Source organism: Xiphias gladius, chromosome 16, assembly GCF_016859285.1.
Source record: "Xiphias gladius isolate SHS-SW01 ecotype Sanya breed wild chromosome 16, ASM1685928v1, whole genome shotgun sequence".
NCBI lineage: Eukaryota > Metazoa > Chordata > Actinopteri > Istiophoriformes > Xiphiidae > Xiphias > Xiphias gladius.
In genome coordinates, this window is record NC_053415.1 from 12,820,001 (window position 1) to 12,834,228 (window position 14,228).

At 38.0% G+C, this 14,228-nt stretch overlaps 2 protein-coding genes across 3 annotated transcripts; both read right to left on the minus strand.

Moving 5' to 3' along the window:
* Positions 1–3,782: 3,782 nt before the first annotated feature.
* Positions 3,783–10,040, minus strand: tra2b (transformer 2 beta homolog). 2 transcript variants are annotated; one of them, XM_040148713.1, is made up of 8 exons: positions 9,946–10,040; positions 6,775–6,920; positions 6,443–6,605; positions 5,998–6,186; positions 5,786–5,901; positions 4,464–4,586; positions 4,245–4,312; positions 3,783–4,148 (listed from the first exon to the last, which is right to left on the minus strand). In XM_040148713.1, the coding sequence occupies exons 1-8, from the start codon at positions 9,967–9,969 to the stop codon at positions 4,138–4,140; spliced, it is 840 nt and encodes a 279-aa protein (XP_040004647.1). In that variant the 5' UTR covers positions 9,970–10,040; the 3' UTR covers positions 3,783–4,137. The 2 variants fall into 2 exon arrangements, with proteins under 2 accessions (XP_040004647.1, XP_040004646.1); XM_040148712.1 differs by having other exon boundaries at positions 4,245–4,315.
* Positions 10,041–11,396: 1,356 nt separating this feature from the next.
* On the minus strand, positions 11,397–13,576 carry LOC120801646 (high choriolytic enzyme 2). Its single transcript, XM_040148807.1, has 9 exons — positions 13,505–13,576; positions 13,358–13,409; positions 13,164–13,223; positions 12,925–13,077; positions 12,722–12,839; positions 12,425–12,603; positions 12,207–12,288; positions 11,991–12,115; positions 11,397–11,413 (listed from the first exon to the last, which is right to left on the minus strand). Exons 1-9 carry the CDS (start codon positions 13,574–13,576, stop codon positions 11,397–11,399), a joined length of 858 nt encoding a protein of 285 aa, XP_040004741.1.
* Between the last annotated feature and the right edge of the window lie 652 nt (positions 13,577–14,228).

The window sequence follows — 14,228 nt, forward strand, 5'->3', positions numbered from 1 at the left end:
GTATGAAAGTGGCATGGTGATCACTGGGTACATTCAGCAAAGGGATGGGCTTAAAGGAGGCAGAGGGGTTATTTCATCAAATCATAATAAGGGCCGTGCCTTGGGTCCCTCCAGGCTGGGGGAGTGAAAAAGGGGCTACTGTGTGGAAAACCAAGTCGCTGTCACTGTACTTGTCGACCAAAATAAGGGTCACTGATCCCCACAGTTCTCCTTTTATTTATATATAGGCAAGGCAGAAATACGGAGCGGTGTATGCAGGGGGCCCAGACCTCGCCGTGGACGCCTGTTCGGGATATTATCCTGCAATAAAAACTCGTGTGATACTATTCACGATCTTGCGGTATTTGGCTGCAGTTATAGGGCGATAAAAAATAATAAAATAAAGTCAAATCCACAAAGGGTTAAAGCAATACAGAAAGTGAAACCTTAAAACAGCAATTCTTGTAAATTCTGTCCTCGTGCAGCAGATATAACAGTGTAATAACCTATCCTACATTTTGCTGGTGGCCCCTACACCCGGACCAGGGGGCCCACTTTTGAAGGCAGGCAGACCTGCAGCATATAGCCTATGTCCCATTGGCTTTACGCAAAATTATACAACGTGATGACACTCTCAGTTTGCATTTCAACCTGTGGATAGTGCTAATAGATCCGACAGCAAAATGCAAAACTGAGCAAACATTTATTTTTAGAGGCTGATAAGGAGAAGTGAGGGGATTCCTGGCCCTGTGCAGGGAGGAGGAGCCCTCTATGCAGTGTCACTCAGCCAGTCTGAGCTCATACTCCAGGCTACGGACATGGTATAGCATCTTTCTCTCTCTCTCTCTCGCCCTCTTTTCGTTGGTGTTGGTGTAGGTGTGTGCATGTGGCAGTGTTTGGAGGGGAAGGGAAGCTAAGTAAGTGCGTAAAGTGGATTTCAAAACAGTAGCTTAAACGTAAGGGAAAGGCTGCGGCTGCATAGCGAGGGGGACTGGCTGCAGTCATCATGCATGGATTTGTAGTCCTGTACCTACACTAGTTACCAAGGGGAGGAGCCTTTGCCTGCAGCACTTGAGTGTTTCTACAGTAATGTTCCAAGGCATAGGCCTTGGAACATTACTGCCACCCCACTGTAGTGGAGACAGTGCCACCAGCAAGAGTGACCATTCCTCTCCTTGTTTACGTCAGTGTGTGAACAGAGGAATGTCCAAGCTGTGTGGTCTATTTACAAAACAGCTCTTTAGTTACTTTCCTGATGACATGCTAACACAGTTGTTGCAGGCTTTTCAGCTGCTGCCAGCTGAGACTGGCTGCTGCCAGACAAGAGGTCAAATAGATTGCCCATTCATTTCAAAACTCATTTACTGCACTAAATCATTACTATATTCATTTTACACCATAAATTGAACAATATCCCTGAACTGCTTTTAACTTTAACCTATTTGCCTGTGCAGTTGAATTTAAAAAGCAATTAAATTAAATATTTTTTATCTTCTGTAAGTAGATAAAAACAAACCAGAAAATTTAACTACACACACACACACACACACAGGATTTGTTTACATCCTTTCCTGTTACACGGTGTCACCACATTTTGGTCAGTATGCTGTCACATCATGCAGCCACACAAAACTGATTTCCAGTCAGAAAGGAAAATGAACTGGCACTGGGAGGGTTGTGACACTTGCTGAACGCAGAGAGAACTGCTGACCAGAAAAAAACAACACACACATACGTACATTTAGACTTGTGGTAAGAGAGAGAAATAGACAGGCCTATGGAGTCTTCAAGGTGGTGACAGCTGTTAACCACTGTTAAGGGGGGGGGGGGGGGGTCAGGTAAAAGAATCATTCAAACAACAGTATTAAAACAAACTAAGATTAAAAAGAAATTAAAATGAAAGTTTACATCCTACTAACAAGTTTCTTGTGGTGCCATTGTGGTATAAAATATGGTACAACAGTTTACACATTACTATTAATATCCAGACTCTCAAAGGTTCACTCTTCTGTTATGTTGCCCAGTTAAAAAAAACTGTAAATGATCCATTTACTCAAGTAGTTTTGATTTCTGTTAAATTTCTTTTAATGCCTGTAGAAGATCTGAGGGAAATCTTGCATTTAATTTACTTCACATTTTCTTTTTGAAAGCAAAACCTGCTGAAAAGCATATTAAATGCGATAAATATAGAAATGTTGTAAACTACACATTACATATTACTGCATTAAAATCTTTCCTGCGGGACACAAATACCTTTTACCGGTAATACAATAATACTTTTATTAAAATGGTTAAAAAAAAAAAAAAAAAAAAAAAACTTCTTTCAAAGCTTTGAGCTCCACAAATGAAAACCAATCATCTCCTTTGTATCAGGGTGAAGGGAGGAATCTTGCAAAGCATGTACAAATAAAACAAAAATTATCTGCATGGCTTGATCCCACCAGAGATAAGTGGATTTTTTTTTTTCAATAATTTGGGTGAACCAACACTTCAAATGAGGAAGCAACCTGTTTTTTCTGCTCTTCTCTAACTTGATCTGAGTAATTTTTTCCACCCACTACTAGTTAAAATTGAAAAACTACAATAAACTTAGTCATACACTTTGACATATACTGCACTGTATTGTATGTAAAGGATGGTGGAACAAGTTTGGACTCCTCTGTGCCCAGTAGGGGTAGATGTTGGACTTCAGTTCCTCACAGCCAGTCGCTGCCCGGCAGGTCTTGCCACACCACATGGTGAGAGGACAGTGAAACAGTAAACATTGTACTTGGTGAAATCAAAATGATTTGTTCAGCTGAATTTACTCATGGATAAGTAATTCTCCTAAGTTATTTAAAAGACCATGAAGAGTACTAACAAATCGTCATTTAACATATATACATTTTTGGGGGTGTTTTTTGTTCAGCTTAAAGTTAGTCTGATGGGCAGTGGCATTTAAATCACAGATTTAAAAGCTTCTTGTCAGGGAATATTAACTTGACAACTAGACTCAATTGCCATTTAGTTTGACATCATTATTATTTGAATTGCTAAATTAAAAAAAAAAAAAAAAAAAATCAGATGTGGGAGGTGATTCAGAGGTCTGGTACACGGCTAAGGGGATATGTATCTTTAATATGTTCTCTAGGGGTTATTAAAATGACACTTTACTAAAGCACTTAGCCAATTCCATTGTACTGCCTCACAATTTTTGCTATATCAGTTGGATAAATCATGTTAAAACTCTAGTCTGTTTCAAGTAATGGGCCATTTCTAGTTAATTTTTCATAGAAATAATTTATATTGTTATGCAAGGTGCTATAATTTGTGTTGACATCCCAAGAAAATTCATCTTGTCCAGTGTGTCCTGCCTTTATCCCAATGGATGAATGGATGAATGTGCACCTGTGCTTTGACCCAAGGAGATAAAATTATGTGACTTAATTAAATTGTCACTTTGTAAACTGTCACTTTGTATTTTGTAAATATTAATAAGTATGACTTTACATGAGCTTAACTGGTAGCTTGGATACATTTTTTCTGTTTTTATAGTTTCTAAGAGGAAAGCATTTGAGACTTGATAAGTAAGATCATGTTGGGCCCATTATCATTATTCATTTGTTGATTTGACAGTTTAATAGTGGCTTTCAAAAAAAAAACAAAAAAAACAAAAAACAAAAAATCTATCTACTCTAACACAAAACATGTGACATCCACATTCACTGCAGTTCCTATTGTTAAGGCTGAGAAGTAAAATTCTGCAGAAATGAGCAAACAGCAATGTGGTAAGATGTAGGCCTTAATACATTGTTTTTATTATATCAGCCTTGTAACAGGAAACGTTTTATGACAATGCAGAAGTGCAGTAAGGAGGGACACAAGTCACAGTGAAAAAATGCATCCCACTTTTAATGTGTTCAAAGATGAATTTTCCCTCAAGTTGTAGCCAAAATCAAAACATTAATATAACATTTATGGCAGGGGTTTCCTGTACATTCAAAATTAAATACACATGGGGACAGCTTGAGTCAATTCACATTTACGGGTCATGTACATCAGCAAACAGAAGTTTGAAGATCACCTTAAGAAGGATATCTGTTCTGAAATCAATCATACCACTTAAATAATTCCTGTCTGTGCTTGGGAAGAGGTGGGGTTTTTGCTTGACAGCAACGTTCAATAGCGACCTATGAAACAAAACACTTATCAGACAAACACCAACACACTGCAACCTGTTAAATCATAATCGATGAAACAGTTGATAATTTATGAGAAAGACTCACGGGGAGAATAAGACCTTGATCTGGACCGAGACCTGTAAGCCCCTCTGTAGTATGGTGATGGAGATCGTCTTCTGAAACAAAAGTATACATTTTTGTCAACTTCAGAGGATATTTAAAAAAACAAAGAAAAACACAGAACAGGAAACCAAAATACCATGAGTTGAGAATCAATTTCCCAATCATAATCTGCAGGTTTACTTGATGGATTGAGATAATCACCTGTATGATCTGTAGTAGTCCCTGTCGTCATAGCGATCATAGCCGCCTCTGTCGTACCCGCGATCATACCCACGGTCATAGTCGCGTGAATATCGTCGAGGAGCACTGGGACCACCTCCACCACTACACAGACAAACAAAATAATTAGTTGTATGCATCAATCTACTTTTCCATTTCTAATTGAAAAAAAGATGTTTGCCCTTTATGTTACGCATTTTACTGAAGTCAGAATATAAGAAGACTTCACTTGTAAGTTGGTCTTTATCTTTCTGCTGTTAACGCTGTTGCTGAGCAGATGCATAAAAATGGCTCCTTTACTCAAATTGTAGGACATGATACCCCAAATGTGGCAAACTGTTAGCTATGTATGTAGAATTATCATGCATATGATAAGGCCATGGGATATTGAGCAAGCCTGTACAACGTACTTTCAAGAGGAGTGCCACAATCCATACTTACATGTTTGCATTTATTTGGAAAAATGAAATACAATTTAAGCAGTATTTAAAAAGTTAAAAATTCAATTTTTATGAAAAAAGAACTTAAAAAGACTCTTCACTTTTAACAGGAAGAAACAAGTAGCCTTATATTCAACCCAGTAATATTGTGGTACAAATAGACATTCAACAAACTAACAATACATCTGGAAGTTGCAAGGGTTCTGACTTGTGTTTATTTTGTAACGCTGACTGAGGTTAATTAGTTAAAATGGGTATTTCTGTTTATAATAGGAAACATAGGGTACAATTCTTGAGGAAATGATTACCCACATCAGATGACACACTTATACAATGACACAACTACAAATATCTTTTTTCAGCTAAAAGTCAAAATTAATTCCTCTAATTAAATTGAATTGACCTAACCAGAGAATTCCCCTCTGATGGATAGTCCAAAAGCACGCAGATTTCCAATAATATTATGCGTTTTTTTCCACTTAATAATGATTATGATAATAAGGCTGGTGACTTTAGTGAATTTGTGCAGTACTGAACTGAAATTAACCCCTTCCTTGGACAACTGGATGATTCTGATGTTCATGTCAATAACTTTGCCAAAACTTCAGTGCTACTTTATAAATAAATTACAAAAATATCTGCCTCCAACAGGAAACAGTATTTTCTCTCCACTGATGGCCACTTGCAAAATTTACCTAAATAATTATAAGCACCGACCTTTCTCTTTGATGGATTAGAGCTAAAATGGATCTAAAAAAAGCACACCACATCAGAGAATATCGTTTAAATGGAGGAACTGAAATGAAGAACCACATGAAATGTGGTAACATGAATGAAACACACAATATGGTCCAGATGGCTTACTACGTGGGTCGGCCCATGTAGATTCCGGGGGTTGGGGTGTGAGGTCTTTTTGTGATGGAGAAGTCTACCCTGATCCTACGACCATCCAACTCCATTCCATTTGCTCGTTCCTTTGCCTGGCAGCAAACAAACATATAAATTACCACTTAAGACCCATTAAATATTTAAGTAACGGGTTTTGCAGGGGCCTTTGTCAACCCATATTCTTATACCTCTTTAGCGTCATCTGTGTTCTCGAAGTAAACAAAGGCAAAGCCCCTGGAGCGCCTCGACTGCTGGTCATACACGATACATACATCTGCCAGGGGGCCGTATTTAGAGAAGACCTCCCTCAGATCCCTCTCTGTGGTGTACAAGCTCAGGCCAAACACTCCCAGGCAGCAGTTTGGGTCTGGATTCGCCTGCAATTTTAAAGACATTAAGATTAGGACACGATAACTTTTTGATACAATCGTCCATTGAAAGAGTACATCAATACTCAAAAAAAAAAAAAAAAAAAAAATTCAAGTTTCCATTTTTACATATCAGGCAGACATGAAATGTTGAAAAAGTGCATAGCAGTGTTTGGGAACTAAAATGGACATATTCAGATATCGTTTAAGAAGAACACAGGCGATGCTGATAGATTTTTTAAACCGAGAGCCATTGAGCACTTACACGGTTGCCGATATGCCTGCGACGATTGGACATGGGTGAGCGGCTATGGCTCCTGCGCCGACGCTCTCCACTGTAGGACCTACTACGAGATCGGTGATGATAGGACCTTGAGCGGGAACGAGATCGGCTGTAGTGTCTACGTGAACCACGATGGGAATGGGACCTGTAGTAGACAGAAACCATACTTCTACATTCACATTGGTTCTATGGTTATTCACATCCAATTCTTCTACGGCTACTTCAAAAGACAGAGTAGCATCTTCATATCCTGTATGACAACTGGTAGGGAAGAGTTTTATGCCGCTTTATTTCCAAAAAACATATTCACTCACCCAGATTTTGACCTTGACCGGGACCGAGATTTGGAGCAGGAGTGGCGGGAGCCTTCTTTTGAACGGGCTGGTGTGCGAGCCGGGGAGCGGCTTGCTGACTTCCCTGAGCCCCGTGGACTCACGCTCTTGGATGCAGAGCGAGACTCCTGAACGGACCACACACACCAACACGTCTTATCAGCACCAGTGAGAGGACAATCAGAGAAATTTGCCTAAATATATCTATGTAGTTAAGAATTAAGTTAATCCTTTGAAGAATACAGAAAGGAACAGAATTTAGGATTGTGAATTGCAGGTTAATGCTATTTTGTGTAGCTATGGACAGTATGACATCAATATGATTACATTAATAAGTATAATTCAATTGTCAACATGATGAAAAAAACAGAAATTTGTGAGTTGTGTAAAAAGTGTAATGATTTAAACTGTGTGTTGAATTTATAAAAAGAACATGCACGCATTTAACAAACAGACCAGAAAATTACTTAGTGCAGTGACCTTATCCAGATTACTTCCTTAACTTCATTTCTTTAACTTCATTACTTCACATTATTCTTCTTTCTTCAATTGTCTTACTTCTTCTTACTTCCCCCATCTCACACACTGCCCATACTTCTTCCCTCCTCATGTTTTAGCATGCATTCAACAATTCAGCTTCACACATCTGAGCTTCATATTATTGAAAATAAAGGGGACATGAGACTTCTTCCGCATTTTCTTCGTCCAACCATAACCTTTATGAAAAAGAAAAGGATGAAGAATATATGACTACAATTAAAACCGCACCCTCATTCAACTTTTAATGTGTTATAACGATCTTATGACATGCATGGGAATGTTCCAGACCACATAATACAAATATTTGGTGTTAGTTTTATAAATATTTCACTTTCAGTGGTTCTACATTCACTGTTATATCCTATAAGCCACTTTCACTTAGAAGCATAAAAAGCATTGTAGATGCAAGCATTTAGGAAAGGAAGGTGTGATTGTCTTGAAAACTGCTGCCAAAACTGAATGGTAAGCATGTGAACACATGTTCATCTAATTTTTCCTCTCTGGTTGTGTCTTGACACTTTGGTAGTCCGTCTGCACATCAGGAAAACAGAACAAACAAGACTTTCCTGTACAAATACATATTCACAGCATTGTACAGAATAATATGAACTATGATTACATGATTAACTTTCATTTTTGCCTCTCAATCTGTTTTGCAATAAATACATTGTGTTCCTTCTTAAAATGTACATGCCCAAATGAATCGTGTTGAAACTATTTCTTCCAAGTGGCCTTTAAGGCATCATAGTGTATTTCAAACCACTGAATGTGAATGTTTTCTCAACAGTGCGTTCATTTTTTCAAATAAATCTCTGCTTAAATTAGCCCAAACGACCTCAAGATGCTGCTGCCACTCGTTTGTATTGACTTGCATCATTAGTGCTGATAAAACAGCCATGAAACCTTGGGAGCAAATCTTCAGCACAAACTGTAGGTATTCCAAGACCTTTAGTAAACTTTTGAAAAAGACCCTGTTTAAACACAGTGGCAAATTAATTTACAAGCAACATTAATGGGAAACAAGATTATAGAAAAAAAATCTGATGGATTATAAGGTTGCAGTTATCATCTAGCATGTCCAGCAAACTGCCTCTAAATAACTTGTGATAGACTAAATCACAACATATGAGGCTTTGCCATAAGACAATACAAGCACATGAGAGCAGCTCTAGATGGTGGTGTTAAAAAAAATCTGTTTGTTATTCCGGCAAGCCAGTGCAAACCGCATGTCCACAGCCAGTGTGGGCAACAGTGTCTTAGGAAAACATTTGTGTAACAAACCTAAAGAAGCCATTTTAAAGCAACAAGCATCGTGTCCCTTACACCACAAACCAGCTGGTTCAAAAAAAGGTTCTGATGCATTGTCATCCTCAAATACATAGAGAAAAATAAATTTGAAATATGCTGTTATAAACTACTGTCCTCTCAGACTAAACCAAATCTGTAATTTCCAATCCTACATATATTGCTTATTTGAGCCTATGACCCCAGGTACATGCAGGCCAAAATTAAGAGACATGTCGGACAAGCAGAAATGTCACTGAAGTCTGGCTTTTAGAGTGCCGTGCATGCTGGATGGGACTTGCACAGTACAGTATATGAGGTATACCACCGTAGATTTGTTTCTTTGAACCACAGAAAATTGTTTGCATTTTTATAAAGATATACATCAGGCTGGTCAGTCCACTGACAGATGGCAAGAATCAAACTTCGACTCTTACTAACTGCTAGCTGCAGTCTGATATCGTTATGTTGCCAAGATATAATGCAATTGCTGAATGTGCGAGTTAATGCAAATGAATAGGAAGAAATCTTGAGGCCGTTTGTTGTTGTTTTAAATTGTTAAAATATCTAACACCATTATCGTTGTTTGATTGACACAAGTTGCTGCGCCCAAAATGAGAGAAACTATAAATGAAATACTAAGATTAATGTTAGCAAACATATATTCACATCACTAAATCGAGATCCTATGTATTGTCTCCAAATACAGTTTACTATCATTTTACAATTTCTACATTAAAATCTGCTAAACTAATTCCGTCTGGAGAATAAATGTCGACATAAAAACGATATCCCCTTCGGTTTCTGTACACAGACTGTTGATTTATCTACCTTACCATATCTATGAAACTTTCGAATAGTTCATGTTAACACTAAAAAGATAAACACTAAAACCTTCATTCTGACTATCCACAGGTTTGTTTTAAATAACTGGTAAGGCTAGCTGGTTGCCTAACGTTGTCACTAACGGAGACTCTGCATTGTATTTTTCGTAAATTCACACAGGCCCTGAGGTCTAGCTAACACTGACAGGCTACCGTTAGCCAACTAGCTAATGATTATTAGCACACGCTAAAGTTTACTGTGCATTCGCTTGGGACCCATATTAATAGTATAATATTAGCTCATCAAAATTACAATGATACATTTATGTTTTATAAATAACTGATTTGGACTCTAGGGTTCAGCTAGCTAGCTGACGTTAGCTAAGTAGCATTAGCCAACACAACATCACGACTAGTTAAGATTTAAGTTCAATACAACCGAGTCACTTGTGAGTTAGCGCCACAAATATATCACAGACAAAGCCTCAAAAAAGCTCATACGTACCCGACCTTTGTCGTTATCGCTCATTTTTAGTGAATGACTATATATTAAATAGACCGCTAACTACAATCCACAGCATATATATATGTATATGTGTGTCTACGTACGTGTACGTGTACGCGCGCGTGTGCGCAACAGCAGCAATTGTAAACAGAAGCTCCTCCTAGGTGCTACAGGCAGATGACCATAATAAGCAATTACATTCCTCCATTATGCACTCTTACACTTTCCTCAACGAAGCTCGTTAAGAAAACCACACATTTTCGCTTTAAACAAACTGAAAACAGTTCGAGTTATAGCTTGCCATTCAAGTGACTTTCAGTGAGGAATGGAGGAGACAACATAACATACCTCTAATGGATATAAGACCTTTTACAAAATTTGCTGACATATTTAGTCTGGAATTTTAACATTTAGGTCTATATGTCCAATATGACCGTATGTTCTGTGAAACAAAATGGCCATTGTTAGGAGGTGGTTTTGAGATTGCAATGTACTGGACATGAATCAGGTTAACCAAATCATTTACCTTGTGAGATTTACAATAGAGGAACAACTTTTTTCTAAATGCACCACCAATTGTGCTGTAAGTGAAAACATCAAGTGCACAATGTTAAAATTCATGGCTTATTAAACCATCAAAAAACAATTCTTGACTTTATTCACAAGTGGTCTTTATGAATGCAACTGCATATTTGATTTGTATCTGGGACACCAATTTTGTCTAAGCCACTCATCAAGATAAAAAGAAACCAGTGCATTTGGATGATGTTGTATACAGAAATTTTAAAATATGAATATTGATCTTAATGATAACAAATAACTATTTCTTAAAGATGCATGTCTTCTATGGGTCACTGTTTCATAATTTTATTGTCTCTGAGCATATAAGACCATATTTTGAAAGATAAAGATTTTTCACACATCAACTGCGTCACATTAACACCATACCACGGTGCTGACTGTCTGTTCAGGCTATCTATTCTTCCCCTATTTCTTGTGTGTCTTTGCCTTTCATTCCTCTTCCACTACAGTTTTATTTAGGCAGTGAAAAGCAGAAAATGACTGCTACCCTGTGGTTAAAGAGAAGGTATGTGGTTTACTCCATTGTAAGAACATTCACAAGCTACTGTATGTGCCACTCAGTAGATTGTATGGTGGCCGGGGTACAAGAAAGCACCTCAAAGACTAGTGGTGAAAATAAACTTTGTTTTGTCTTCATGTAATTTGTCTGGCTTAAAACTCTTGAAACCTAAAGGATTTATTCCAGAAGAAATATAAGTGATTATAAGTGACCCCCCCCCTAATTGTTTTAATACATCCTGATCACTCTACATGGGTAAATTCATATAAAAGGAGCCGTAATTTTCAGATAGGTCCAGACAGAAAAAGATCTGATCCAACTGAAATTCTGCAATACTTTATGTGTTCCATATACACCACAATGCAAGACCTCATTTGTAGCCCATCTCTGCAGGACAGAGAAAAACAGCGTGTAAAACAGACCATGACTCTTACTGTTGCATTTTATTTATTTAAAGTGAGCAGAAGCTGAGAAAGAGACAGAAAATGGAACAAACTCATTCAGAGATTGGATGCAGTGATTTAACTGGCAACAGCAGGTACATAAAAATTGGTCGGTTTCAGTCTGGCATTATCACGTGCTGATTTTTGTTATATTAGAGAAAAGCAGCTTTGAATTCTTAGTGGTCCGTTCATTTCATTTAATGGCAATTTTATGGCATATTAGTAGGTTGTACTCAGACTAAAATTTGTGATAATAATTCAAAATATTAATATTGAAAAATGAAATAGCTTAAAATGAATGTTCCCTACATATTGTTGTGAAGACCAGCCCTTTTAATTAACCATTTGACATGACCTGAGAGCAGATTTAAAAGAATATGACAGAATAACAGAATGTAACGCTCTGAAGCCATTTACTCATTGGCACCTATAAAGGGGGTGTAAAGAAAAAAAATCAATCAATCATTTTTAATGGAAGACATATTTTTTCAGCAAGCCAATATCTGTTTAAGTTTACCTACCACAGTTATAAAGGACATTTATTTTATGAAGATCTAGAGCACTTGGGCCATCTCGCTGACCAATGGGAATGTAAGGATCTGGTTTGGGGATTATTGTTGGTCCACCATCTTCAGAGAAGGAATACCTGGATCAAAGATACAGAAAGTACATGGTAGTAACGCACCATGAAAACGTAAAAAAGTTATAATTATGTTTCCCTTAAAAGAGCAGCTTACCTTCCATAATGCATGACAGAGGTGTAGTCATATGGGCTGTTGAGATTGTTTGTCACCTGTTTCCTGAAGTTGTGAATGTGGTCTGTTAAAACCAAAACAAAAAAAAAGACATTCGACTCATTAGGTGAAAAAAGGGCAAACTATGTAAAAAAAAAAAAAAAAAAAAAGGCTTTCTGAATGAAGTAACATATTGTTGGGAGATGATCATTGATCCTAACCTGCCATGATGTTTTTCCATATAATTGTAACATAGTGGTCTCGATCCGAGCGAGACTGCTCATGTACAAAGCCGAGAGCGTGCATGAACTCGTGGGCAGCCACTCCTGACCACATGCATCCCGGAGTCTGCAGTGACAAGGTTTGGCTTCCTCCAATCTGCCCGAGAAATGACCAGCAGCTTGGGGTACAGAACAAGAATCCCCTGTCACTACAATGCAAAACTACCACACCAGAATTATATATAAATATCAAGGCGGGTATTACATGTAAAAGCCATTTGTCGCAGTCATACTCACCCATATCTTGGCTGAACATCAAGGAAACTGGCTTCATGAGTGCGTGGAACAAATTTAATGCATGTTCCAGAGGAAATGTCCTGCATCCCAGTTTCTATGGTGATTCTGTCCATGTCGTCTACCATCAAAAACAAGCAAAATCTGCAGAAAGATTCAAACTGCAAATGCCTTTGTAACACCTCTTTAAATATGCAGATTCATACCATATAGTGGGGAGACGATGTATGGTATATAAACAAATCCATCAACTGATTTAGGCCACAGGCAAGCATTGCCAGGGCAGCTTATCGCACTCCGTACGTATGAACTGGCAATATCCCCCTCTCTGAGTGTCAGTCCTCGAGGGACTCGCAACCCTTATGAGAAAAAACATTGTACTGAGTCCATGATATACTAAAAAACTTAAATCAGTACAATTTTGTATTATTTACAGCTTACTTACTGCTATTGACCTCTAGGATTTGGTCCATTACATTCATTTCCTCCCGGTCTGTAATTTCATCTGAATGCAAAAACAAAGAACGTTTTAACAGTCTTCCTCCAATTTCCATAATTAGAATTATCATAAAAATGTGGAGTATTATTTACATGCATTATGAAGTGCATGTAAGAGTAGCTTTTTTTACAAGAGCCCACCTGAGTATTTCCTTTTCAACCTCACATTTCCCTCATGTACACCTGTAGAATTCTGTAATACAAAGGCGCATGTTAATAAGGTTTGGCTACAAAGCACGACAAGACCTAAAGGGGGTCTGATCCAAAATGTTTTCTCTTGGTACTGACCTTAACAGGTAGAGTGTACGCCCGGGTCAGAAAGCCAAAGAAGATACCCAGGAGGATCATGGTAGAATGCATTGTTATGTTTCAGACTGGTATACAAGTTTCAGTCCGCGGTCTTCCAATGCAACAGCTAAATGAACTCCTCACCGCCACTGACTCTATATACCCGCTTCTCCTGATGCGCTCTGTACTGATTGGGCACATGTTCTGTGATGAAGCATGATTAAGACCCCTCATCATCCAGTCTATGTAATTTACTCAAGTCCACTGTTGAGCCATAACAGGTGGTCCCGGCGCTGACCTTCACTCGTGCCCTGTACTTATCGCATGTTAAGATTCAGCACTTTCAGAAATTAGACACTTAAAGGTGTTTTGTTGCTGGATGTGCTACAACTCAGCAGTTGGTATCAGGAGAATAACTGAGTCCACCCAGTTCAACAGACCAGCAATTTGTGTCTGACTGAAGTGGCAACCAGTGATTTTGTGATAAACTTGGTTGATAACTGTCTTGACAACAATCATTTTGTCACATAGGTAAATATATATATATTAGAAAAAAACCCTTATCCTTCTTCCAATATTATTTCTATTTTTATCAAGGGGCGGGAAGGGAAGGGGGGAAGGAGGAATTTAATTTGGTAGCAGTTTATTCAATCTTTCCTCCGTAGCTACTGCAAGAACATTAGTACTATAAAATTTCTGTATTGGAGTTAAGGGTGCATGGTTT

Excerpts from the sequence above, each read along its gene's own strand:
- tra2b (XM_040148712.1), bottom strand. The coding sequence starts at position 9,969 with ATGAGCGATAACGACAAAGGTCGG. Across the intron at positions 6,921-9,945 it reads GCGATAACGACAAAGGTCGG|GAGTCTCGCTCTGCATCCAA; the intron begins GTACGTATGAGC and ends TGGTCCGTTCAG. Across the intron at positions 4,316-4,463 it reads GACTACTACAGATCATACAG|AAGACGATCTCCATCACCAT; the intron begins GTGATTATCTCA and ends CTTTTGTTTCAG.
- LOC120801646 (XM_040148807.1), bottom strand. The coding sequence starts at position 13,576 with ATGCATTCTACCATGATCCTCCTGGGTATCTTCTTTGGCTTTCTGACC. Across the intron at positions 13,410-13,504 it reads CGTACACTCTACCTGTTAAG|AATTCTACAGGTGTACATGA; the intron begins GTCAGTACCAAG and ends TTTGTATTACAG. Across the intron at positions 12,840-12,924 it reads CATCGTCTCCCCACTATATG|ACGACATGGACAGAATCACC; the intron begins GTATGAATCTGC and ends TTTTGATGGTAG.